This window comes from Alosa alosa, chromosome 22 (genome assembly GCF_017589495.1).
Source record: "Alosa alosa isolate M-15738 ecotype Scorff River chromosome 22, AALO_Geno_1.1, whole genome shotgun sequence".
Taxonomy (NCBI): domain Eukaryota; kingdom Metazoa; phylum Chordata; class Actinopteri; order Clupeiformes; family Clupeidae; genus Alosa; species Alosa alosa.
Genome location: NC_063210.1, coordinates 21,973,762 through 21,998,761, shown reverse-complemented (window position 1 = coordinate 21,998,761; position 25,000 = coordinate 21,973,762). Strand labels below are relative to the sequence as shown.

At 43.1% G+C, this 25,000-nt stretch overlaps 2 protein-coding genes and 1 non-coding gene across 3 annotated transcripts in view; all 3 read left to right on the top strand.

The window, feature by feature from the left end:
* Window positions 1-4,388, top strand: part of ank3b (ankyrin 3b) — a 146,241-nt gene extending 141,853 nt beyond the window's left edge. The window contains 4 exon segments of the mRNA XM_048232654.1: window positions 596-679; window positions 1,091-1,249; window positions 2,029-2,131; window positions 2,859-4,388. Coding sequence (XP_048088611.1) covers window positions 596-679; window positions 1,091-1,249; window positions 2,029-2,097 — 312 coding nt within the window. The 3' untranslated portion in view covers window positions 2,098-2,131; window positions 2,859-4,388.
* A 350-nt stretch (window positions 4,389-4,738) lies between these two features.
* The window catches only part of ccdc6b (coiled-coil domain containing 6b), a 33,363-nt gene continuing 13,101 nt past the window's right edge, over window positions 4,739-25,000 (top strand). The window contains exons 1-6 of the mRNA XM_048232653.1: window positions 4,739-5,040; window positions 7,595-7,744; window positions 14,712-14,840; window positions 15,877-15,980; window positions 17,278-17,438; window positions 20,103-20,259. Of these exons, the coding sequence (XP_048088610.1) occupies window positions 4,786-5,040; window positions 7,595-7,744; window positions 14,712-14,840; window positions 15,877-15,980; window positions 17,278-17,438; window positions 20,103-20,259 (956 nt within the window). The 5' untranslated portion in view covers window positions 4,739-4,785. The remainder of the gene's footprint in view (window positions 5,041-7,594; window positions 7,745-14,711; window positions 14,841-15,876; window positions 15,981-17,277; window positions 17,439-20,102; window positions 20,260-25,000) is intronic.
* On the top strand, window positions 22,458-22,542 carry trnal-uaa. The gene has a single exon. It is a non-coding gene; the product is annotated as a tRNA-Leu (tRNA).

Here is a 25,000-nt window from a genome sequence, read left to right as displayed (position 1 = left end):
ACGGGTGTTGCACCTAGTGAACGTTACAATATAGAAAGATTTGTGCGTATATCAAAATTGTTATTATTGATCAAACAAGATATTCAGTGTCGGAGCGAACATGTAAGGAGCAGAATATAACAGAATGTGCCGTTACAACACAGCTGATGCTCCACCGGAAATACATGAGCTAGCTCATAAGCATTCGTGCATAAGGTGCATAGGAGTAACAAAACATTATTATCATTATGTTATTTTATCTTTTAGGTCTGCAATGATGTGTGTAGAGTTTCTTTTAGGCACACCTGGCCTGTTAACATCGGCCCATGGACAACAGATGCAATATAGCCATTTTGGCTAACTCTGGCGCATTTACATTTTTAAGGTCATTAATGTGCACTGTCCATGTATAAATAAAACCTTAAATTAACAAAATAAATAAAAACATCAAGAGGAACCCTGTTTGTACTCCAGCAAACAGAACAGGTGGTGATCTTAAATGGTTGCCTAGGCAGTGTGGCCTTGATTGATTGTGCGCGTACAGTAAGTAGGAGTGCCGACGGGTGTGTTCCCCTGTCTGACCATGCCTCTGCTTCCCCCTACACAAATGGCATAGGGAGAGCAGGCCAAAAACATTCCTGGGGAATCGGTGACAGAGGAGCAGTTCACGGACGAGGATGGAAACATTGTCACTAGAAAAGTAATGCCACCACTGCCGATGTGTCCCGCTGTTGCCCCCTTGTGCCACTATTGCCCCCTTATCCCACTATTGCCACTTAAAACGTTCAGTCCATATGAAGATTCAAAAGATACAGTAAAATGCAATAATTGTGAAATTATTACAGTAATTATGAAATAAATACAATAATTGTGACAGCAACATATACAGTAAATATTTTTTATTTAGTCAATAAAGTATCTATGTATGTATCTATCTTTTTTATTTATTCATGAAAAACAACATGAAGTCATGGAAGAACTATGTAATTAAAGCCTAACTTAAATCCATTAGCTTTACTTATAATAAGACAAATGGAAAACAAAAACTAGTTTGGAGAACCAAAACGTCTTGGATTCGATCATCACCCCCTGCCCTCATCACCATCTACAGGTCATCCGCAAGGTCGTCCGGCGCTCTGCTCCCACTGAAGAGAGGGGCAAGAGCCGACGCAAGCGGGGCAAAGGTCGTCAGGGCCCTAAGGCCGAGCACCAGGAGGAGGAGGAGCAGGCCAGGGTGCCTGCACCCGCGCCCCAGAGAGAGCGCACTGAGGTCGGGCTCGCTCCGCACGATGTGCCGCTGGTGTGGAGTGCTGTGTGTTTTGGGGGTTGGGTTGGGTTGGCCGTTCAGAGTCACAGATTCCCTTTGGTATGTGACTGTGCTGTGGCTGAGGGGCGTCTGAAGGGTTTGCTTTCCCAGTAAGAGAGTTTGCCTCGCTTGTGAATGCACACATGCTTTTATTGGAACGTTTAATTGGAGGCTGATTTCTTTAACTGTGAGATTGGATGTCTGTTGCCTTAGATTTGTGTTCCTTCCTCTCTTTGTCTCCTAAAGGCCCTTGTGTGTGTGTCTGTGTGTGTGTGTGTGTGCGTGTGTGACATATACCAGAGACATCTGCCAATGCTTGATTTCCTGAGTGGTGTGTGTTCTCACCTGATCTCTCTAGGATAGCGAGTCTATCCTATGTCGTTGGAATGGTTTGCCGTGTTGTGTGTCTGTGTGTGTGTGTGTGTGTGTGTGTGTGTGTGTTTGTTACCAGAGACACCTGCCGATGCTTGATTTCCTGAGTGGTGTATGTTCTTACCTGATCTCTCTAAAATAGCGAGTCTGTCCTAAGTCGTTGGAATGGTTTGGTGTGTTTTGCTGTGATTTGATTGAAGTGGCACTCTCGAATCTCTCCAAATGGAGAGGCCAGTGAGTGTTCTCCTCGCTTTCAGCATGCCTATAGAGGACATCAAGCGCCTCCAAGATGCAGTCCTATGGCTCCCTTCTCCTAGGCACGCATGCCAGTGTACTGAGTCTCTAACGCCATTTTGTTTAATGTTTTGCAGTCGGGAGACGGAGCCAAGGGAAAGAAGAAGAAAGGAGAGCGACAGCAAGGGAAAAAGGGTCAATCATAACCGTCAATCATAACCGTCAAAAAGCGCCACAATGGTACGTCCTCGTCCCACACCCCACTCATAACCGTCAAAAAGCGCCACAATGGTACGGGGGATATTTTCTCCTCGTCCTCGTCCCACACCCCCTGGAGAGTCGCCCCCAGCTCACCGTGGAAGAAAAAATCTAACCCCAAAACATCGAAAGCATGGCTGGAATCCTTTTGTGACTCGAGCCACCAGCCATTAGCCAAGCCTATATCTATGTGTTCAACAGAGCACAAAAGAAAGCTGCACTTTTGCAGTTTTTGTTTTTCTCTTGGCACAAAAGAGATCCACCAGTACAGATAATATGCAGACGCTGCTGGATAGCGCCGGTGTATTGTTCCCTGGGCATCAGTACTGTGGCCCACTATCTCCAAACTATTTTCTGGACCTGGCAGTTTTTTTGTTTGTGTGTCTGTCTGATTAAAATCTTTCTTTTTATTTAAGAGATGTTAAGCTGTTTTAGTAGCATTACGCTAAGGAAATAGACTGAATAAAATGTTCAGTTGAGGAATTCCCATTTATGGAAGTTAAACTTGTTTCTTAAAAGTTATTTTTTACAGCTTTCTTCAAAGAATTGCTTGTGTATATCTTACAGGCCACAGATTTAGAGCATTGTGTGTTAGCAGACTATGACAATAGTGTAACTTCTACACTAAGTTACATTTGATGTGTTTACATATCTGTTGATTGTTGTTCCACTGATGCATTAAATGTTGCATTTGTTTTTCGTGTTTCAGATTTGAAATCGTCTCATAATTCTTTTTCCTGGAAGGGGAATCACTGGAAATCAGCTGATGGGGGGGACACGAGTCTACAGCTTCTCACATCCAAACGCATGGATTTCAGCAAGAAAGATGTCTTCTGAGTTCTTACATTTTTTTCCGCATGAGCATGACAAAAAAAAAAAAAGAAAAAGACTCATCTGTTTCTGTCAACTATACAAAGCATCCAGTCCAGGACATGTAGGTAGGTAGCTGAAGGCTGACGGTTAAGGCCTACCCCAGCTACTAGAGCCCCACACACTGGTACGATGCATCGAAAACCTCCACAAGGCATTACCCACCCCCCATACCCCCCAAAGCAATTTTCCGTGACCAAAGATGGCACAACTTTAAGCAGTATACCTATGAGACAGAGACAGTGGGAGGAGCACTAAATCACCTTCAACACTCGCCTTACGTTGATCCTCTTGGACCCATGATGTCGGGATGTATAATGCTGTTGGATTTGTTTTTGTTGTTTTTTGTTTTGTTTTCTTTTGGGATTTTCTTGTATATAAATTACACTGTATAAATTCTTTTGAAGAAAAAAAAAAGAAGAAAAAAGTAGCTTACAAATTGTGGATGCACTGTCTGGAGTCCTTTTCAGATATGATGACATGAAATGAATTGCCAACATTGATTCCAACGATTAAGGAAAGGCTTGGGTCTGACTTGTAATATTGTTAGCAAATTGAGAAAAAAAAAAGTTTGTAAATGACACAAAAAAAGAGCTAACTTGATTTTAACAGCGAGCGTTTCTTTCAATAACACTGCACTTACTCTTCACACAACACATCTAAACATGGGAACAGCCCTAGAGTGCTTCTCACAATACTTTCTCAGAGTACTAATATTTTGATGCATGTGATTCACATTATTCAAATTATGTTTTTTTTTTTTTTTTCTAAATTGCAAACACTGCATTGTGACGTACGTGGAAGGAGGCAAGGTGTGCTGTCTGTGTGTCCACAATTCTGCCATATCTATCACTTACAACTGTTTTGTATGAGAGAGGGAAAAGATGCTACAGAGCATGACGGAGAATTTTAAGGATTTGAATAAATGGATGTGAATGGGAATACCTCAGTTCATGCCTCTTGATGACACAGCGACTCCTGTGAGGAGCAAGGGATTCTGGGAAAACGAATGGGCCTAAATAACAACCCGAATGTATCATGTAGACCGGCACGCTGTAAACGTTTTAACTGTTATCATCTGTATTGGCTGAAGGATGTAGAAATCTTCCACAGCCAATCATCTGTGATCATTCAAGCAGTGTATTACTAGATTTTTTTTTAAAAGAAAGAAAGCTGCTGTGGTTCAAAAGGGGCATTTTTATTTGGGTTTTTGTGAAATTTTATTTCTGATGAGATCAGTTCGTATGACAGGCACCAACGGCATTCATTGATTATAGATCTGGTAACATACTGTATGGCAAGAAGAAAACATACACTGGATGATCTAATTAATTATTTAAGCATAAAATAAATTGTGTTTAAACCCAAATGTTGTCTTGTTTTGTTTTAGACCTTTTAGAGTAACAATGTTTGAAGTTGGATAACTTATTGTATGGCATTTGAAATCAGTTGGTCTTGAACACATTGACAATAGTGTAGCTGGTGGTCTCAGAAAGGCTATTGTATATTCCTAAAGCTTTATACTCAGAAAAATAAAGAAGTAGAAAATACTTAGGGCTATTTTATTGTCATGTACAGTAGGCCTAATTTCGTTATTCTAAATTAATTAGACTAGATGTGTGTACACTTTCATGTCGCAAGATGTCGCTGTGTAACAAGTTTGTAGTTTCAAAGGGAATCAAAGGCGGTCGCAGTATTGAATGCGGCTCACTTCTCAACCACTCTCCAAACATGAATCATTGCGCTGCCTCAACCGCGCGGTGAACATGGCGGACAGTGCTAGCGAAAGTGACACTGATGGAGCGGGCAGCAGCGCTGCCACCCCACAATGTCCCTCGTCCTCATCTTCCAACAAACCTGGCGTCGTGATATCTCCATTTCGTCTGGAAGAACTAACAAATCGACTCGCTTCGCTGCAGCAGGAAAACAAAGTACTTAAAATAGAGCTGGAAACGTTCAAACTGAAATGCAAAGCCCTCCAAGAGGAGAACCAAGACCTGCGGAAAGCTAGCGTCACTATTGTGAGTAACGTTAGCTAACTCTACGCTAGTTGTATTGTACTAGCTAATAGCTGAATTGGAAACAGTGAATAGCCACGTTAGAAATCTGCTTTTGTATGACATGATTGGTGTGCTGCCGTAATACACATGAAACAAAGTATATCCACATGTGGATGTGTCAATGTCCTGCCATGATATCTCCCACTGAAGTGCCTTGTTGTGATAGCTAACGTTAATGTTAATGTTACTTGCTAATTGATGTCAGTTGTCATAAGGTGAGCTCTAAGTTATGTTCTCCAAGACAGCCAGTCTGTAACATTAAGCCTATTCATGAGGGTGTTTCAGCTGTGACTGATATAAAACGAACTTACCCAAAACGAATAGGCTGTATGATGACTGTCTACTACGATCAGGATGGAGAGCATTGACATGAAAACTGTCACCAGTTGGTGCTAGCTAACGTTGGCTGTGATTCGAAGTTGTCCGAGTAGCTGCTAGCCTTTCAGCTCGTTTACTCTAATGCTTGATTGATACTTTTATGTAGCTTACTGTGTTTGTTGATATCCCGTGCAAGTAGCTGATAATGCCCATAAATTAACTCAGTCATCGCTTAACATTATTAGTTGCGCATGCTACCTCTCCAGATATTAGGTTATTAGCTAGCTAGCAAAGTGTGAGCTATCAATGAATGACACTTCTGACTTGAAAGGCCATCAGGTTTGCTGTGGTTCTAGACTACATGATGTCACCTTAACTGTTGTAAATCACATGGATTAAATCTACATTAAATGTAAGTAGGCTAGGCATAGTAGTTGACGTGTTTCGATTAGCGTGTTTGGTATTGGCATTTTTTAGCTATCGTGCATGTCTCAAGAAAGACAGCTTGTTCTTATGGCCAGGTTTGTCATCGCATTCACGGGACAATGGGCAACGTGCTCAGTCAAACTGCTAGCTTGCTAACAAAACTTAGGGGTTTCTAGCAACATGCCGCAGTGTCCTCGGGAATGGATCATATTTCTTTCATTATTTAGGCGTCAGCAGAGGTCCTCTGAAGAACGAGTTATGCAACATCGTCTTTGTTGTGGAAATGGTAGACACGGCTCATGGTCAAACTTGGTGATATAAACATTGTTACGTCAACTTATAATGCATAAAGCATGCAGACAAATACCATAATACTTTCTGGGCAGGGTTGCACGCCCCCGTGCATGACACTTTACTGGACTAGGCAGGTTTGGCATACTAGGCCTAGTAAGTGCAGAATTTTTTTTTTTTTTTTTCAAAGAAATCTGCTGGACTTTTTTTTTTTTTTCTTCAAAGTGAATGTCGCACTTCCTTGATGTTGCACAATGCCCAGTGATTGACGACATAGCCTCCTACCCAGTCTGGTGACTGTTATTCATCCTTGTATGGATTTCATTTTGGTATCCCACCCCATTTGTAAGCAGTGGTTTTAGTTTGTCACTGCAAAAACATCCGGATGAAGCTTCCCCTACAATATATAGTTGGGACTGAATAATACTTCTTACAAACATGAAGAAATCAAAAGCGTAAACCCAAAAGGCTGTATTACAACCTTTTAATCTTAAACACCTAGACTCTAGCAAGTTCCTGTCTGCCTCTTCAGAATCTTCTATCGGCACCTCTCTCCTGCGCTCCGAAGAAACTGTCCTTGGCCTAGATTCTTCGGACCAGATAAGCAAGCAATAAACCCAACAGTGCTGCGTCACTGAAGGCGTATTTTTGTGTTGTTTGTCAAGAACTGAGCCTATTTGAGTCGGCCAGTTGGACGACCACCATCGAGTGGGCACTCCTTCAGCTCCAGCTGGGCTCCTCTGGCATTGTTCATTCTGTTTGACTTGGCCAGTTGCTGTCCATCTGGGGCCGACCACAAAGTGAGTGCCCTCAGTGAACTCCTGACACGCGCCGCCCCCGCGTTCGGCCTCGAGCGAGCCCCGAGCGGACGGAGTCTGCCCATGAATATTTGACCAACCCTCTCGGATGGCCTCCATCTTGACCTGATCTCAGGTGTAGAAGCATGAGCGAGCCCAGAGCAGCTCCCGAGAGCAAACAAAGAGAAGTGTATCCTGCCTCCAGTGTCCCAACACTGATAACCCCGGGCCTGGATTAGGTGTTCCAGGTTTGCTTAAGGTGTGTGCTGCTCCATTTTGGAGCACGGGCCGTCGTCGTTGCCGTTGCCAACAGTGCCCCAGCTGGGACTGCCACCGAGGGATGAAGGAGTGATTCCCTGTCAATAAGTTTCAGATGAGCAGGAAGCCAGTCCTGATGCCCGTCTGGCAAAGCGCTTCTTGTTTCAATTGTAGACAATAGATGCTGTGTGTGTGTGTGTGTGTGTGTGTGTGTCCCGATGTGGGTTTTTGTGCGTGTGTGTCTGTTTATGCTTGTGTCTGCTTATTGATGTGCGTGTGACAGAGGTAGAGTGTTAATGAGTGTCAGAGTCCTTTTGTAATTGAGTGTACAGCTGTGTGTGTCTGTGTTTGTCACTGCTCACTGCTCATCACTGTTGGCTTCTGTGCTGCCACCCCCAACCCCCCACCCCATCTCAAATCTGCAGCAAGCTCGTGCGGAGCAGGAGGAAGAGTTCATCAGCAACACACTCTTCAAGAAGATCCAGGCCCTTCAGAAGGAGAAGGAGACGCTCGCGGTCAACTATGAGAAGGAGGAGGAGTTCCTCACCAACGAGCTGTCCAGGAAACTCATGCAAGTGAGTCAGACCTCCACCTCCACCATCATGCCTATCCCAGTACATCAGACCACGCAGCAAGCTGTGGCTAGCAACCCCACCAACCAAGTCTTTATTACTCATTTTTGTTTGTTTGTCTGTTAAAGGTAGTTTTCTTGCCCGTCACCATTGTCTGCACTGTGGACTATTTCAATAGTTTAAGAGCTTTTAAAATAAAATGGAATGGAACAGGAATTGAATTTTAACCACGCAGGCCAAAACTAGTTTTAAAAGAACTAGATGGTGAATCATTCGCTACATTAATTATAGCGTCGTAGCTTTTTTTTTTTTTTCTCCTGGAATTGAACACCCAGTCATGCGTTGATGCACACTGTGCACACGCCCTAGAGTTGTGACCATCCACTGTGACCCAAGTGTTGGCAAGGATTTTCGTTTCCCTGTAGCTGTTTTTGAAACACGGTCTGTGCTTGGCCTTGAGGTCTGCCAGATATTGTTCAATGTTGACTGACTCAGATACCACCCCCCCGCCCCATCCCCATCCCCCACCCCCTTTTGCATCCACGGAGGAACTTCTTGTTTTTCTTGCAAAAACGAACTTATCTGGTAAGCCCTGGAGAAGAATTGGAGCTCAGTTCAAGTGCTGTGAGAGAAAATGAAGGGGACAGAGTGGCTTCATTTGGTTTGTGGCTCAAATGAATGTGGAACATATTGAACAGGAGATTGTTGATAACAGGATGCTTTAGATGCCTTTATTGGTTTTGTCAACGCCCTTGGAACCCCTCGAACCTGTGCTGGGTTGAAGCCAAAGAGAGTGTGTGTGTAAGTGTGTGTGTGTACGTGTGTGTGTGTTTTTATGGGTGTGTGCATGCATGACTGTAGGTTATGTTTTTCCTCTTCGGCTAAGAATGCAGGTCTCAGCAGTGTCATGCCACCAGCCCACATATTCCTGCTGTTTACTCACACACACAAACACACACACACACACAAACACGCACACATACACACAGTGTGAATTTGTGTGTGTGTGTCTAACTGTCGTTCTGACAATCTGTGTTTGCGTGTTTGAGTATTTTGCGTTGTATCTAAAATCCTGTTTGTGTGTCTGTTTATCTTGGTTTGTGGGCCATGTGTACATGTGTGTCTGGCTGTGGGTGTGTTTGTGTGTGTGTGTGTGTGTATGTGTATGTGTATGTGTGTGTGTGTGTGTGTGTGTGTGTGCGCATGGCGTGCATGCACCACTGAGTTGATAAATTTGTGTTTGTGTGTGTGTGTCTGCATGTCAAGGCCACTCTTGATATTTCATGTGGGGGGAGTTGTGCACAAACAGCAGCGCTGCAGGTTTCCCTCTGAACTCCCCAGCACCCCAGCACCTGTGAGAAGCACTTCAGATTAGACTGCATTTCAGACAAACCCGGAGGTCGAACTTCAGCTCCGACTTTAAAGTCCGAGAGATCACCAGGGTCATGATTTGGGGGGTCGGCTTCAGCCAGTTAGCATCCAAGTTGGCCCCCACCATCGTTAAAAATGGCGTCCGACATGGGCTCTTGGTGGATGCAAAAGTATGTTGTCTATGTGGGTTGGCCATTTTCAAGCTGAAGTGGTCATGATCATGGTCATGATCATTTGTGTCCATCTGTAATGCACCCAGAAGCTGAAGTATTCTAATATATATATATATATATATATATATATATATATATATATATATATATATATATATATATATATAGAAAGCTTTGAAGCAGCTTTAGACTAAAGGCACAGAGTAGCTTTGATTCCCAGGTCAGCATATTTTGTGGTGTCCATGCTGCACACTTGATCACCTGCTTAGTCCTGTCCTGTTCCTGTAGATCTCCATTGCTCAAGTTGCCCTTGCTTTGCCATTTTCAAGCTGAAGGATCAGTCAATCCTCATGGTCATGATCATTTGTAGCCATCTGTAATGCACTGAAGGAAATAATTTTGTATGACCGTTTCTTGCCCCAGACTTGGTGGAGGCTTAGCCACATTTACATTTAGAGGGTATTCTCTTTCTCAATGCAGATGTAGGTGTGAAATGCTCCCCACTGGCTCCTACCATCTGTCAATCTCCTCTGTTCTGTCTTTGGGTTAAACAAAGACCATATAGTTAACTTTAGCGGAATTATATGTTTGTGTTATTAACTGTAAATGTATTCATGTTTGGTATCATTGTAATAGTCTCAGTACAAGGATTGTAATGATTTGATTGTGAGAATGTTTGGAACATTCTATAAGTGATATTTCTGATATATATGGTATCTCTCCTCATGTTATTCAGATAGGTGTGAAATGTTAATGTTTATAGAACAGCATGTGTCCAGGCCTCTGAAGGACTTCCCAGGAAAGGGGGTAGTTTTAATTAAAAGACAATAGTTTGAATATGCAATAGAAAGACCCTTTCTAATGCATATTCAAACTAGGTTGGACCTAGAGGTCACTCCTTCTTTTGTTTGTAACATAAAGTTAGTAGACTGTTTCTGTATAGTCAGAGAAGTCAGATAATACTGAGAATCTGGTGAAATCCATGATGGGCTGACACAAACATGTACTTTTCTCCCTTGAGGGGCACTGGCCCCTCATTGAAAAGAATAAAGCTGGATCCTGATCTTGCTGATTGAGTCTCAAGTCCTGATTGAGTCTCAAGAGAAATATGGTAGTAAAAATATACTATCAGCACCCAGAAGCTGAAGTATTCTACTACCCCTACCTGTAATACCTTCTTAAGCCTCCCTTTTGCCAATAAAACCGCTTGTAAATTCTCCTGTGACATCCTATAAAGTCGGAGAATACAAAGCAAGGGTTTTAACACTTAAGATTAAGATTAAAGTCCTTACAAAATCTCCCCAGATCGTCCAGATTCCTAGGTCCACATTGTCCTCTTGTGACTCACCCCACGGTTTTTCTATGAAGTTTAGATCAGGGGACTGAGATGGCAAGAAAGTCATAAACTACTTCTGAAAGTTCACAGACACTTGATCACCTGCTTAGTCCTGTCCTGTTCCTGTAGATCTCCATTGCTCGAGTTGCCCTTGCTTTGCCCCTGCTCTGTGCAGTGCATTTGCCTCTACTCGAGTTGCCCTTGCTTTGCCCCTGCTCTGTGCAGTGCATTTGCCTCTACTCGAGTTGCCCTTGCTTTGCTCCTTCTCTGTGCAGTGCATTTGCCTCTACTCGAGTTGCCCTTGCTTTGCCCCTTCTCTGTGCAGTGCATTTGCCTCTGCTCGAGTTGCGAGTTGCCCTTGCTTTGCCCCTGCTCTGTGCAGTGCATTTGCCTCTGCTCCATGTATTTTCAGCAGACCTCCTACCGTCCTTGTGCTTGTGTTTTTGTCTGTCTAACTGTCCTTGATATGTGCTGACATTCTATAGAGTAGACAGCAGTCTATGGCGAAAAAGAAATTATTTGCTGTGCTGTGCTGTGCTGCTCCCACAGATATGTGTGCTGTGCTGTGCTGCTCCCACAGATATGTGTGCTGTGCTGTGCTGTGCTGTGCTGTGCTCCCACAGATATGTGTGCTGTGCTGTGCTGTGCTCCCACAGATACGTGTGCTGTGCTGTGCTGTGCTCTGCTCTGCTCTGCTCTCACAGATATGTGTGCTGTGCTGTGCTCCCACAGATACCTGTGCTGTGCTCCCACAGATACCTGTGCTGTGCTGTGCTGTGCTGTGCTGTGCTGTGCTGTGCTGTGCTGTGCTCCTACAGATACGTGTGCTGTGCTGTGCTCCCACAGATACCTGTGTTGTGCTGTGCTGTGCTGTGCTCTCACAGATATGTGTGCTGTGCTGTGCTGTGCTGTGCTGTGCTGTGCTCCCACAGATATCTGTGCTGTGCTGTGCTGTGCTGTGCTGTGCTCCGCTGTGCTGTGCTGTGCTCCCACAGATATCTGTGCTGTGCTGTGCTGTGCTGTGCTCCCACGTGCTCCCACAGATACAGCGGGGAAAATAAGTATTGAACACGTCAACATTTTTTTCAGTATGTATACTTCCAGTGAGGCTATTCGCATGGAATTTTCTACAGACATTAGTATTAATTAAGGTAATCCACACATATTAAAAAATCCAAACATTAATGTCCCTAAGTATAGTTATGAGTTAAAAAGTGGAATGGCACAGGGAAAAAGTATTGAAGATTTCATGCAAATAGCCTCACTGGAAGTATACTTGAAGTATACTGAAAAAAATGTTGATGTGTTCAATACTTATTTTCCCCCGCTGTATCTGTGCTGTGCTGTGCTATGCTATTCTCCCACAGATACATGTGCTGTGCTGTGCTGTGCTGTGCTCCCACAGATACGTGTGTGCTGTGCTTGTGTTGGTGCATGGCTCTTTTGATACGTGTGTGTGCTGTCCTTGTGTTGGTGCATGGCTCTTTTGATACTTGTGTGTGCTGTGCTTGCGTTGGTTTTGTCAGGAAGAGAATGCAGGAGCCTACAGCTTGCTCCAGGCTTTTAACCGTGACTGAAAAAAAAAAAAATGCCTCAAATAAAGGATGTTTAGTAGGGTTCATGTTTGGCTCATATTGGAGGCTATTGCAAAAATGCAGCCATCTCCAAAGCTTATCTTTAGCCTGTGCTATCTATCTATCGATCTATCTATCTATCTATCTATCTATCTATCAACATTTCATTAACATGAAAATGAGAAGCTTATCGTAAATTCGAATAGCCTAAAAATATTAATATTATTAATAGACTGAATAGAATTTAAACATAATAATAATAATAAACATATGAAGAGTTTGATTCCAAAACGCTATATCTCCCGGCAGATGGGAATCAAACGCACTAGTCACGACCTTTTAGGGTTTCCTTGCCTGCATGCAGACCCAGCTTCTTATCCACCACACTACTGTACCATTGCCCCCATTTTCACGATTAATCGATTAGTTGTTTGGTCAGTGTCAGATAGTGGTGGACAAAATGTCGATCCAAGCTGAGGTCCTCAAATGGCTTTTGTGCACACGCCAAAGATATTCAGTTTACGGTCATAAACCAGAAAATATTCAACCTGAAGAGGCAATAATCTGGATTTTTTGATTAAAGGAATGTTGGAAAATGAATGTTCTAAAGAATATCTGGGTTCATTGAATTCAACAGAATTTTAGAACCTTAAATTATTGCGGAATGTTATGTTAGAATTTTCAATAGAGTACCAAAGTGTGGCAAAGTGAAGTGTTGTAGTATGTGATTCCTACAGTGTAAATATATAAAATATATACAAACGTCTTGGAAACTTAAAATTATTTAAATAGATTAAGAAAGCCACCGCTATGGGGACTTCTAGGTTAGATTGATTCGTTTAGATCCAGTGAAATTGCTGCCTTGACAACGCTACGTCATGGCTTCGGTACTCTGTTGTTGCAGCCCTAGTGCTGAGACTCCTCCAGCAGGTGTTTATCCAGCCTTTGATCTTCTCTCCACTGAGTGTGGTTCTCGATCAGTCGATGGAGTCAGTCGTAGTCCTCATCACGCTTGTGTGTGTGTGTGTGTGTGTGTGTGTGTGTGTGTGTGGTTGTTTCCCTTTCTATCCTCATCTGATTAGAAGATAGGGCAGTAGAATTGCATCCAGTAAAAAAACAGAAACATGAATGATGAATGGGTGGATGTTTGCTTAGCTGATCCTGGTGTATTCATAGCATTTGCATTCTTGAAAGCTCCACTGCACAGAGATGTTCGCCTTTGGTCCATTACCTTAGTATACTGTACAGTCACTGGGAAATAGACATAATGCTTCACACATAACCAACAGTGGCTTAGCACTGTGTTTATTTGCATGCAATGGTGCTCATGAGTTTTATATCCAGATGATTTCCAGTCCAAATAAAGTGTGCATTTTATCAGCATGTGGCCTGGGAGAGGGATTCATGACCTTGATCTCTTATTTGCATCTTAAAGTGTAGGCACTGAGCAATGGAAACTCATTTGAACAGCCTGATCCAGCATGAACACATCTCGTGGACATAGAGATGTGTTTAAAAACAACACATTTGTTTTAAGAGTGCAGCATTTAAGTTAGACCCCTGGGTGTGCGGTCATGATCATGGCCGATTCCTGCGCTGAAGGACAGCAGACGAGGCTCAGATGCCGTCAGTGATGCCCACTCACACCCTTGTGACTCACACCAGTGGTGGCGGAGCGCTCAGCGATGATTCCGGGACCGGAACGCCCGGAACATTCTTACAGGGTGGCTCCTGACTCAGTGTTGTTGTTGGTTAATCAGATGTAAATGAATCCATTTTTAATGTGGCATAGAGACCACAGAGCTCTCCTTTTCCCATTACACCATACCTATGCCTCATGTTCCTAGTGCTGTTGAATAACAAGACAGAGGCAGCTTAATCATTCAACCTAGAGAAATAACATAAAACCCAAATAGAAAATGAACGACCAAGATAATTTGCCTAATTATGATTAAAGTAGTCCAGAAAGAAAAGAAATAGTTTCCTGACATCAATGGGAATGTGCCCAAAACAACAATGCTCTGGAACATTGCCCCGTCTATTGTTCCAAAGTAGCCTTGTGTAAAGTCATCTCAAGTTGACCACAGGCACATGAGATGGCCAAAAGCCCTGGTGCAGCATTATGAACGTTGTTGGTAGAAAGGACCGAGTTACACAAGAGTGATCAAATGAGATATCAGTTGAGATTAAAGTGATCTGCGGATACATTTTTGTGTATTTGTCTGTGTGTGTCTGTGTGCGTGTGTCCAGCTCGAAGTCAGAGTGTTTGTTATCCTGTGTGTATGTGTCCATTTATGCATAGCTATAGATTATGGGTGAGCTGTTGCTGATGTATGCGTGAGTGTGGCCATACTTGCTATAACATCAAATAGGCTAGTAGTACATGCTATTTCCCTGTCTGTTGATATGTGCTCATATGTGCCTTATGTGTGCGTGTGTCTGTGGGCTGTGTTGTTTGTGTGTGTGTGTGTGTGTGTGTGAGCGAGAGAATCCTAATGTGGTCTGTCTGCCTGTAGCTCCAGCATGAGAAGGCCGAGCTGGAGCAGCACCTGGAACAGGAGCAGGAGTTCCAGGTGAACAAGCTCATGAAGAAGATCAAGAAGCTGGAGAACGACACCATCACCAAGCAGCTCACACTGGAACAGGTACTGACACCATCACCATCACCAAACAGCTCACACTAGAACAGGTACTGACACCATCACCATCACCAAACAGCTCACACTGGAACAGGTACTGACACCAAAACCCAACATAGTCTAATCAAGGATATTTGTTTTTTTATACTTTTATTTTTAATTTTTTTAATATCTGCATTGATGGGGGCAGTTAGGCAAACGTTAGGTCTACTTTCGTTTTGCACTTCAGTTTGTATTCAGTGTAAACAAACAAGAATGCGTGGAAGCCTGGAGTTGTCAGTAGCGTTCTACCTTTGAATAAAATGGGAGTATTACGGGAGGCTACTTTTGTGCCTGTTCGCTACAGCTATATTTTGCATATTGCAGCCAATACGTCAACTGGGCTAATCAGAATCTCATCCTGTTCCTCCTATATCCGATGAATTCGGTGGATAGAAAAACTAATTTCTTCAATCTTTGCGTCTTGGCTTGCTAGTCTAACTTTCCGCTTTTTTCTGCGCTCTTGGACTTGATAGAGCGACTACTAGCGAGTCCTGGCATAAAACTGCTAACATTGATGGGAGGTGTAGTTTTTATGCTGCATTAGCGGACGTGATTCTATGGTTTGCACCAGTAATGTTTTCGATGTTGCGGTGTATTTTGTAGACAAACATTGACATGGTTAGAAGTCATTCGCACCAGTCGCCTAAATATTTTTCGCTTTCATGCGCCATCATTTTTACTTCGCGTAATGCGAGTGAAATGGGCGCACTGTAGAGCCCTGTACTGACATCATCACCAGACAGCTCACACTGGAACAGGTACTGACACCATCACCATCACCAGACAGCTCACACTGGAACAGGTACTGACACCATCACCATCACCAGACAGCTCACACTGGAACAGGTACTGACACCATCACCAGACGGCTCACACTGGAACAGGTACTGACACCATCACCAGACAGCTCACACTGGAACAGGTACTGACACCATCACCAAACTGGCTGTCAGAGTTAACAGGATGTTGGGTGTTTTTTGTTTTTTGTGTTTGTGCGTAGCTACGACGAGAGAAGATCGACCTGGAGAACACGCTAGAGCAAGAACAAGAAGCCCTGGTCAACCGGCTATGGAAGAGGATGGATAGACTGGAGGCAGAGAAGAGGTGTGTGTGTGTGTGTGTGAGTGAGTGATTGATCCAGAAAGTTCTACTTTGGGTTCTGTACAGGGCAGTGTTCTAAATCGAGTGTTGTTGCAAGCCCTACATTTACATTTATTCATTCAGCAGGTCTCATAGGGCTTTTCTCAAAGTCAAGGATTCGTGCTTGGTAGAACGAGTCCTGCCGAGTCGAATCCTTCAAAGATGAGGCAAGGCTTCTTCTTAGCCTACGGATAACAAACAATGGAACAGACGAGTGTGCAGGAAGCTGCAGGTGCATTATTAAAAAATCATGTGCGCACAGGATTGTGGGTGTTCCAAGCACACAGAGGATACACGCATGCATCCTCGAAAATCTCAGAACGAAGGACTCAGTACTTGAGAGTATTTTGAAGCACCCTTGACATTGGAACAGTGCGTGGCAAGATTCGATGACATAACGTCCTTGAAAGAGCAGCTTTGAAGGACCCATTCTTGACTTTGAGAAACGTTCATAGTCTGGTTCTTTTTGGGGGTCCACTTGAATGTCCCCCTTCCTGTGCTGTGTTTCCGTGAGATCTTTAGCTTGTGGACTACATGTCCTGTGTGGTACCTTTCAGTAGCGTGTCCTTGTGTGGTACCTTTCAGTAGCGTGTCCTTGTGTGCTTGGCACACGTCAAGACTATCCTGTTACTGAGGGGGAAACGTGAGGGGAAAGAGTAAGGTGACCCAGAACAGCCCGATCTCAGTGTCCAGGCCTTCTTGGAGTGACCCCGAAACACTAGACCGGGCCTCGAGAAGAGGGAGAGGGAGAAATTCAGAATACTATACTGCTCAAAAAAATTAAGGGAACACTTCAATCATACACTGGATCGGTACTCTGACACTGTTTGGTTCTGAGCACAAGTAAAACTTTTGAGGCGAGTGTTTTATTTTGCAAGAACTGTCAGACATTCTGTGAATGTAGTTTGAGAATGGAGAAAAGGGTTGAAGGTTTCAAAAAATGTGTTTTAACAATTGTGGAAAACTATAAGTGTTCCCTTAATTTTTTTGAGTAGTATAGTTAGATATGGATATATTGTTGGCAAGTGATGGGGTTGGTATGGAGGATTGTGGCATAGTTTCAATGTACACAAAGAAAATGAAATATGTAAGTTTCCAATTAATTTAGTGTCTAGACCTTATTACCCCAAGATTTGTCTGTGTGTGTGTGATTGTATGTATGCCTCTCTCTCTCTCTCTCTCTGTCTCTGTCTGTGTGTTTGTTCATTATTAGTGTCTTTCTGTGATTTCATGTGTGTTGACGTTGATGTCTCCATCCCAGAATCCTCCAGGAGAAGCTGGACCAGCCAGTGTCTGCTCCGCCATCGCCGCGGGACATCTCCATGGAGATCGACTCGCCAGAGAACATGATGCGGCACATCCGCTTCCTAAAGATCGAGGTGGAGCGGCTCAAGAAGAACCTGCGCACCACAGAACTGCAACGTGAGTTCCACAGCCTGACCTTTGCCCTCTTACCTCTGACACGTCCATCTGTCTATATATATATATATATATATATATATATATATATATATATATATACATATACACACATACATAATACCTATAGTCTGAGTTTGCTTGCGGACATGCTTTTTGTGTTTTGTTATTTTCATGTTTTGTTATTGTGTGTCTGTGTTTGTCTGTCTACCTCAACACCTTGCGCAATAGTGTGTTTGTGTGTTTGTTTTTACCAGACCCCTTCAGAACACGATGAAAGACTCTACAGTAAATAACGTATCACTGCAAAACATTGACTTTCTGGCCCCTCCTACTGCACACAGCCTGCCATTTACATTTATTCATGTAGCAGACACTAACAAAACTGAGGATAAACCCAATGGGTCAAGCATTCAAGCAGCATACAATGCAAAGGATACTTTAGGTAACAATGAATACTACTATAAGAAATACTACTGACTTACTGAGCCGTTCTTGAGGGTAACAGTTCCAGGGAACGGCCTCTAGGTGGAACCAAAATTTCAGAATCAAATCCAAACCTGGTCACGGAACTGATAATCTCATACCTCATGAGAATGTGTTGGAATGGCAACAATTTGACAATTCCGGTTCTTTCCAGAAGGACACAAACAGGTCCAGTGTAATGGGGCTTATCAGAGGTTTTGCCTTGCAAGAGCTCGTCCTTGGCATGCCTAGCGAGACCGTGTTGTCATAGTGTAGTGAGGGGCATTGAGAGGTCATGGCCATACCCTAACGTAATGCAACAGAAATGCAGTAAGTGTGCAGACGTCCTGGTATTCCTGACCTCATCTGCTTGTGAGCGCCAAATAAGATACGTGTCCTGCATGGTGAGACTCTTGCTGGACTATGCAGAGAAAAACCAGGTGGAACTGTTCAATAACGATCACAATTGTGTTTGTTACGAGGCCTGGTGATCGTATCTGTTTATTCTGTATACAAAGTCCGCTGGTATGGTTACGCTGATTTCATTTTTTATTATTTGTTTGTTGGCTTTGTTTTTGTTGTTAATTAGGCTATACCCTTCAGTGGCCGGGAAACTAAAATATTAAATTTTTAAAACATAACTTTTGAAATAAAAGTCTTTCAGCCTTTGATAGCATCTCTGAATGTGCCAATCTGCGCAGAGAACAACATTTAGTTTGCAGAATTAATGTGACCTAACGGACATCAGCCCCTTTCATCGGAAAGTGTTATATTATTATCCGATAAGCCAATACCAGCCACTACCATTTTTTTTATTTTGTTTTTTTTTTCCCCCCAACTCAAATGTCAAGAGTGTAATACTCTTGTGTGTATATTAAATCTAGCGAACACTACGAGTCTAGCAACTAGGGTAGGCTACACCAACACACACTCAGGTATGCATGTACAATCAATAGAAGATGAATAACCCACAGTAGGTGGTTACACTGACAAGAGTTAGCAGTAAAAGAACCAGACTCTTGTCTTGCTTTTTTGTTTATGTCTCTTCCCGTTAATTGGTTACATCATCACTCCCACAGTAAGAACTCCGAGTTATGACCGTTATGTAGGCTACTCGTCTAATGACCGGTTTAGTGATGTATGATGTTATAGAGGTCTGTGGGTCCTAGTTGTGTACAGGAAGTGTACAGTGGTGGACCAGGCTACCACCCTGACATAACCCAGTGGCTTACATAAACATGACAATGCCAGAATTACACTGTGGAAGTGTGGGGCTTACATAATTTCAGCCCAGATTTCCGATTGATAACTTCAGCGATGTCCGTGAACTTATCCAACGTCAGATGTAATCAGTGGTGAACTCTGCATGGAGGTCCACCGATGTCTCAGACGTGGAGAGTGAGACCATCCGAGTCTATCTGAGAGACCCTCTCTTTGTGTGGTGATTTATTGGAGGGAGTTATGTCTGTCGCAGTGAACACATTAACGCAAGGCCACTGTTGTGTAATAGAAAGTTCTCCGAAAAGTTCTGGATACATTAACGCGCCCTACTATCATTTTGTGTTTCGCTAATGGTGTGGATTTGGGGACATTTGTTTCTTTTTGTATATTATATTATATTATATTATATACATTTATTTTTCTGTTGGGCATCCCAAAGTCTACCGCCTATCTCACACACTAAGTTTGTCAACAAACAAGTCTAAGTTTGTGCTCCACAGCCTACAGTGTACTCTTGATGACCGAGTGGATGTTAGGAGAGTCTGGTTTGAGAGAGACCCTTTGTGTTTGGCATGTACACAGAAATGTGATTAGCAGTATGATTAGCAAACGACAGATGGAAAGGCTGCAAAAAAAGTTAGCAATCATGATCAATAGGCAGCCTACAACTACGGAGTGGAGCCAATGTGTTTTGTGTATTTCTGTGAGACTTCATTGTCATTTGTTTACTTTGGACTATTCTGATCCATTATGTTTGTATTGCACACTGTGTTTGCATATTAGGCTATATAAGTTGTTTGCATAATTCCATTACCTCTGACCAAGGTGCTTGGCTCTGGTAATGCACTCTGTTACATGTGATGGCATGTTGAGGTGTGTCATGTGCTCACTCGTGTGTGTGTGTGTGTGTGTGTGTGTGTGCGCGCGCATGTGTGTGTGCGTGCGCATGTGTGTGTGTGTGCGTGTGTGTGTGTGTTTCAGACACGGAGAAGAGGGCGCAGTACATCGAGGAGGAGCGGCACATGCGAGAGGAGAACATCCGGCTCCAGCGGAAACTGCAGCGCGAGGTGGAGCGCAGGGAGGCGCTCTGCAGGCAGCTATCGGAGAGTGAGAGCAGTCTGGAGATGGACGACGAGAGGTACACACACACACACACACACACACACACACAGACACACACACACACACACACACACACTCCATTACTCGTATAGGCGCTCTGCAGGCAGCTATCGGAGAGTGAGAGCAGTCTGGAGATGGACGACGAAAGGTACACACACACACACACTCCATACTCGTATAGGCGCTCTGCAGGCAGCTATCAGAGAGTGAGAGCAGTCTGGAGATGGACAACGAGAGGTACACACACACACACACACACACACACACACACACACACTCCATAACTCGTATAGGCGCTCTGCAGGCAGCTATCGGAGAGTGAGAGCAGTCTGGAGATGGACAACGAGAGGTACACACACACACACACACAGACACACACACACACACACACACACTCCATAACTTCAGATAGGCTCTGCAGGCAGCTATCGGAGAGTGAGAGCAGTCTGGAGATGGACGATTTAAAGGTACACACACACACACACTCCATACTGTGATAGGTGCTCTGCAGGCAGCTATCAGAGAGTGAGAGCAGTCTGGAGATGGACGACGAGAGGTACACACACACACACACACACACACACACACAGACACACACACACACACACACACACTCCATAACTCGTATAGGCGCTCTGCAGGCAGCTATCGGAGAGCGAGAGCAGTCTGGAGATGGACGACGAGAGGTACACACACACACACACACACATACGCACACACACACACACACACACGCACACACACACACACACACACACACACACACATACACAGGCTGTTAATGTAATAGCTAACAACTAATCGATCTTTGTACATATGGTATGAGCCTAGTACAATACAGTACTATACATCCAGGTGCATATGAATAGACTCTCTTCCTCCCTCATACAAACATTATTTATGTACAGGACAGTTACCCAAAAGAGCATGTACACACACACACACACTCTAATACATGCTCACAAACCTGCACAAGCTTTTCTCTGCCCGGTGACTAAAATCACAAATCCGAATCCACATGAATCCTTCATTTCCTCAAGCACCACCCCAGCCCTTGTTTCTCAAAATGGCCGCTTCATTTCCCATGTAGAGGTAAACGAGTCTGCACAGTTGCAGCACCTCTCCCTTCCCCGACCTCTCTGCTGCTGGCAACGTTCGCTCTATTGAACGACTTTTTGACGTGTCTCCTCTCACATCGGGCTCTGTATATAGTTCTTGAAGGAGCCAGCTCGGCTGTCAAGGCCCGGGACATCCACCGCTATAAGCAGTCAGTGTTACACTAGCAAGCAGCAGTTAGCATGTCCTCCTGTGGAGAGTTACAGTAATAGTTAACTCATTGAGTGCCAAAAACGTAATATTAAGTTTTTAGCTTTTTTTTTTAATTACGAAACTAGACACTCTAACACAACTTATATGTGATTTTGGGAACTCTGTGATGAATGGAAATTAAATGTATGACGATCGAAAACTCATGAAAATGCAAGATCTGGACATTTTATCTGGACGTTTGATCTTAACTCGGATTTTGATGGTTGCCGCTTTGTTTCGAATCAGTCACTGATTAGCCTATCAGTGACATGCACGCCAGGTCAAAATCTGCTGAAAGTCTCACCTTTCACTTTAGGGTTAGGATTAGGGTTAGAGGTTAGGATTAGGGTTAGGGCTAGGGTTCATGTGTCATGACGATGTCATATGTTCATGACGGTGTCATGTCACTCTTATGTCAATACTGTCAAGTAAAGTGTTACCCCAAACTCTTTAGCATTTGAACCCAGCTTTGAGCTCCAAACTCTTTAGCATTTGAACCCAGCTTTGAGCTGTACACTCTTTAGTATTTATGGTTATTGCATTTAGCATACGAGTAGTTATTATCATGAACTATCTGTCAAAATAAGCCCCGCCCCCTGAAACGTCATAAATCACGTCATAACCACGCCTCCTTTTTATGCAAATTAGCCATGTGGTTGTCACCACGTGTTGTTTGTTATTGTTATTGTTTTGTGAGTCATGTGACAGTCATGTGACTGGTGTCAAACCCCTGGGCAGCCATATTGGATGTAAAGTCATGTGACAGTCATGTGACTGATGTCAAACCCCTGGGCGGCCATATTGGCCCCCAAACCCACATGTGTGTTTTGTGGATAATGGGGGATCAGAAACTTTGTAAGAGTTGTATATGTTTAGTGGTAAATGGGTGTAAATACAAAATGTGCTGCTAGGATGGCCGAGTGGTTAAGGCGTTGGACTTAAGATCAAATGGATGTTTGTGTCCTCGTGGGTTCGACCCCCACTCCTAGCAACTATATTAATGGCTGAGAGTAGTATGAAGTTTACTTTTATTTTTTGATAAGTCCTGTTGAGAGATATGGATTAAAAAATAATAAAAAAAAAAAAAAGTTTAAATTGGTTACCATTTCGCTAGGCTTTGCAAAAAAAAAGGTCAGCCAAATCCCATGTACTGTAATTTTTATAACTAGAATCATGGGGTCGTGTGTGTGTGACCAAATGGGTCTATGCCTGGAGGAGGTGTTGGGCCCGGGCATGTCACTGTGTGTGATGTTTGAAGCCCCTTTCATGTGTCTTATCATATAGTTGGCTAGCCGGAGTCATACTGTTTAACTGATTACAAACACAGTGGTTAATTATGTATGTATGTATTGGAGGTCTAAGAAGCCCCCACACTTTGTAGAGGAGGTGTTGGGTCAGGATGTGTCTCTGAGTGTATTGTTTGAGACCCCTATCATATGACTTGATATAGGCTGGACTATTCCATGATGCTGTGTAGCGACACGTCCATAGCAGGCTGTACAATATCCTTCCAAGAGTCCCTAAACATCACCCAATCTGCATCACAAAATGAAATGTGCGCCATGTCGCCTGAAAACGCCAAACCGAGAGATGTCAAAGCGTGTATAGCTTCACACTGCGATCTTCCTTGTCAAAAACATAGCCTCCTATAAAGGCCCATCGCTCAACAACCATTGGTATTTCACGCCATCATTAGGTTTACTCAGAAAATTAACAAAAGTTTCAGGTCTCCCTCCTTTGGCGGTGCATAAGTCATTTCAGGATTCGATAGCTTAGCGCTTAACAGGCTTGGAGTGTAATCCGCTCTTTGATTTTGCCGATTCAATCATGTCAGCCATGGTAAGTTCTGTTCAAAATCACTGCTAACAATGATAGCTATACATCACCCACAGCTTTTATAATCTCAATCCTAGAGACATGCCGGGGCAAACACACCCACTACAAAAAGGGTTTATAGATAACCAGGTGTCTGCAGACAGACGTCACTACTCATAAACAGATCTTTACAATGTTATCAGCACTAGTGTAATGAGGTAGTAGGCAGACCCCCACATGAAAGGGGGCTCAAACAACACCTCAGAGACATGCCCGACAAAGCCGCGGGCCTACTGGTTAGCACTTGTAACTTATAGCTAACACATTTTTTTTCAACCAGAACCTCTAACAACATGCTAAACAGGTCAACGGCTATGCTCCCAGAGGAAACTTTTGCTTCTCATTTGTATCCCTTCTGTTGCTATGAGGCTAAATGGTGATTCTCTTTTTAAGGATCATTTAAGTATTACTTTTTGTCACAATTATTTCTCCTAATTTTGAGAAATAAAACAAGCAAAAAGATGAGACACATAGCAATAAGACAAGTAGGAGTCACATAAGAGATATTAGTTTGAGAAGCAGGAGAAGTACAGGAGATCTCATATGTTTGAGTGTAGTCTCACTTACAACTTGTTTCTCCTTAGGGAAATAATAGAGCAGATGGAGTCACATAAGAGATATTAGTTTGAGAAGCAGGAGAAATGGAGATCTCTTATATGTTTGAGTGTAGTCTCATTTACAACTTGTTTCTCCTTAGGAGAAATAAGAGCAAATGAGGAGACATTGCAATGAGAAACTGTTGAGAAGTAGGAGTTACAATTGAGATATCAGTTTGAGGGTCAAAAAATAGGGCACTCCATAGCATTTCAAATTTTTATTTTATATAACAAAGCAAAACAGTTGTACTTTAAAAATGGACTTTAAGCAATGGGAGCTTGCACAGTTGCACTTTTAAAATGGACTTCAAGCAATGGAAGCATGTTAATGCCTTGATATGTTCTTTTTAAAGATTGTGTATTCTTATTTTTTATTTTTTTGTGTGTGTGAGTGTGTATGTGAGTATTATTTTTAAAAGCTGCAGAAGCAAATTGCATTGTACGGACCAACTGCACAATGACAATTTAAGTCTATCTATAAATCATACAATATAGAGGAATGAACTAATAAACAATAACATAAACAAACTGAACTTGTGCCAAAGCGTGCCATACTGTGTACAATGGTGGATGAAAGCGCAATGGTCAATCTATGCTTTTTTATCCTGGTGGTGGAACCAACCAAAGGGAGGAGGGAGAGAAGAGCAGAAAATAGAACATTGTTAGTTTGTGAGCCACTCAAAAATACAAAGTAAGACATTTGTTTGACCGTCTGCTTTCATAACTGTGAGAATTTTGATACAGCACAAAAGATCAGACACACCTTATTAATCACTTTAAACACAGAATGGGGATGTGATAGCTACCACCACATTTGCTATATGTTGCCCAATTGAAAACAGATTGTATTGATATATTTGTCAAGCTTAAACAAGTGTGTTGAATTCCCTCACCTCATCTAGTGAGTAAACTGTATTGTCAGACTAGGATTAACCCTATCCATCTTTTACCACTAGAACTAGAACTTGTTTTGGTTGG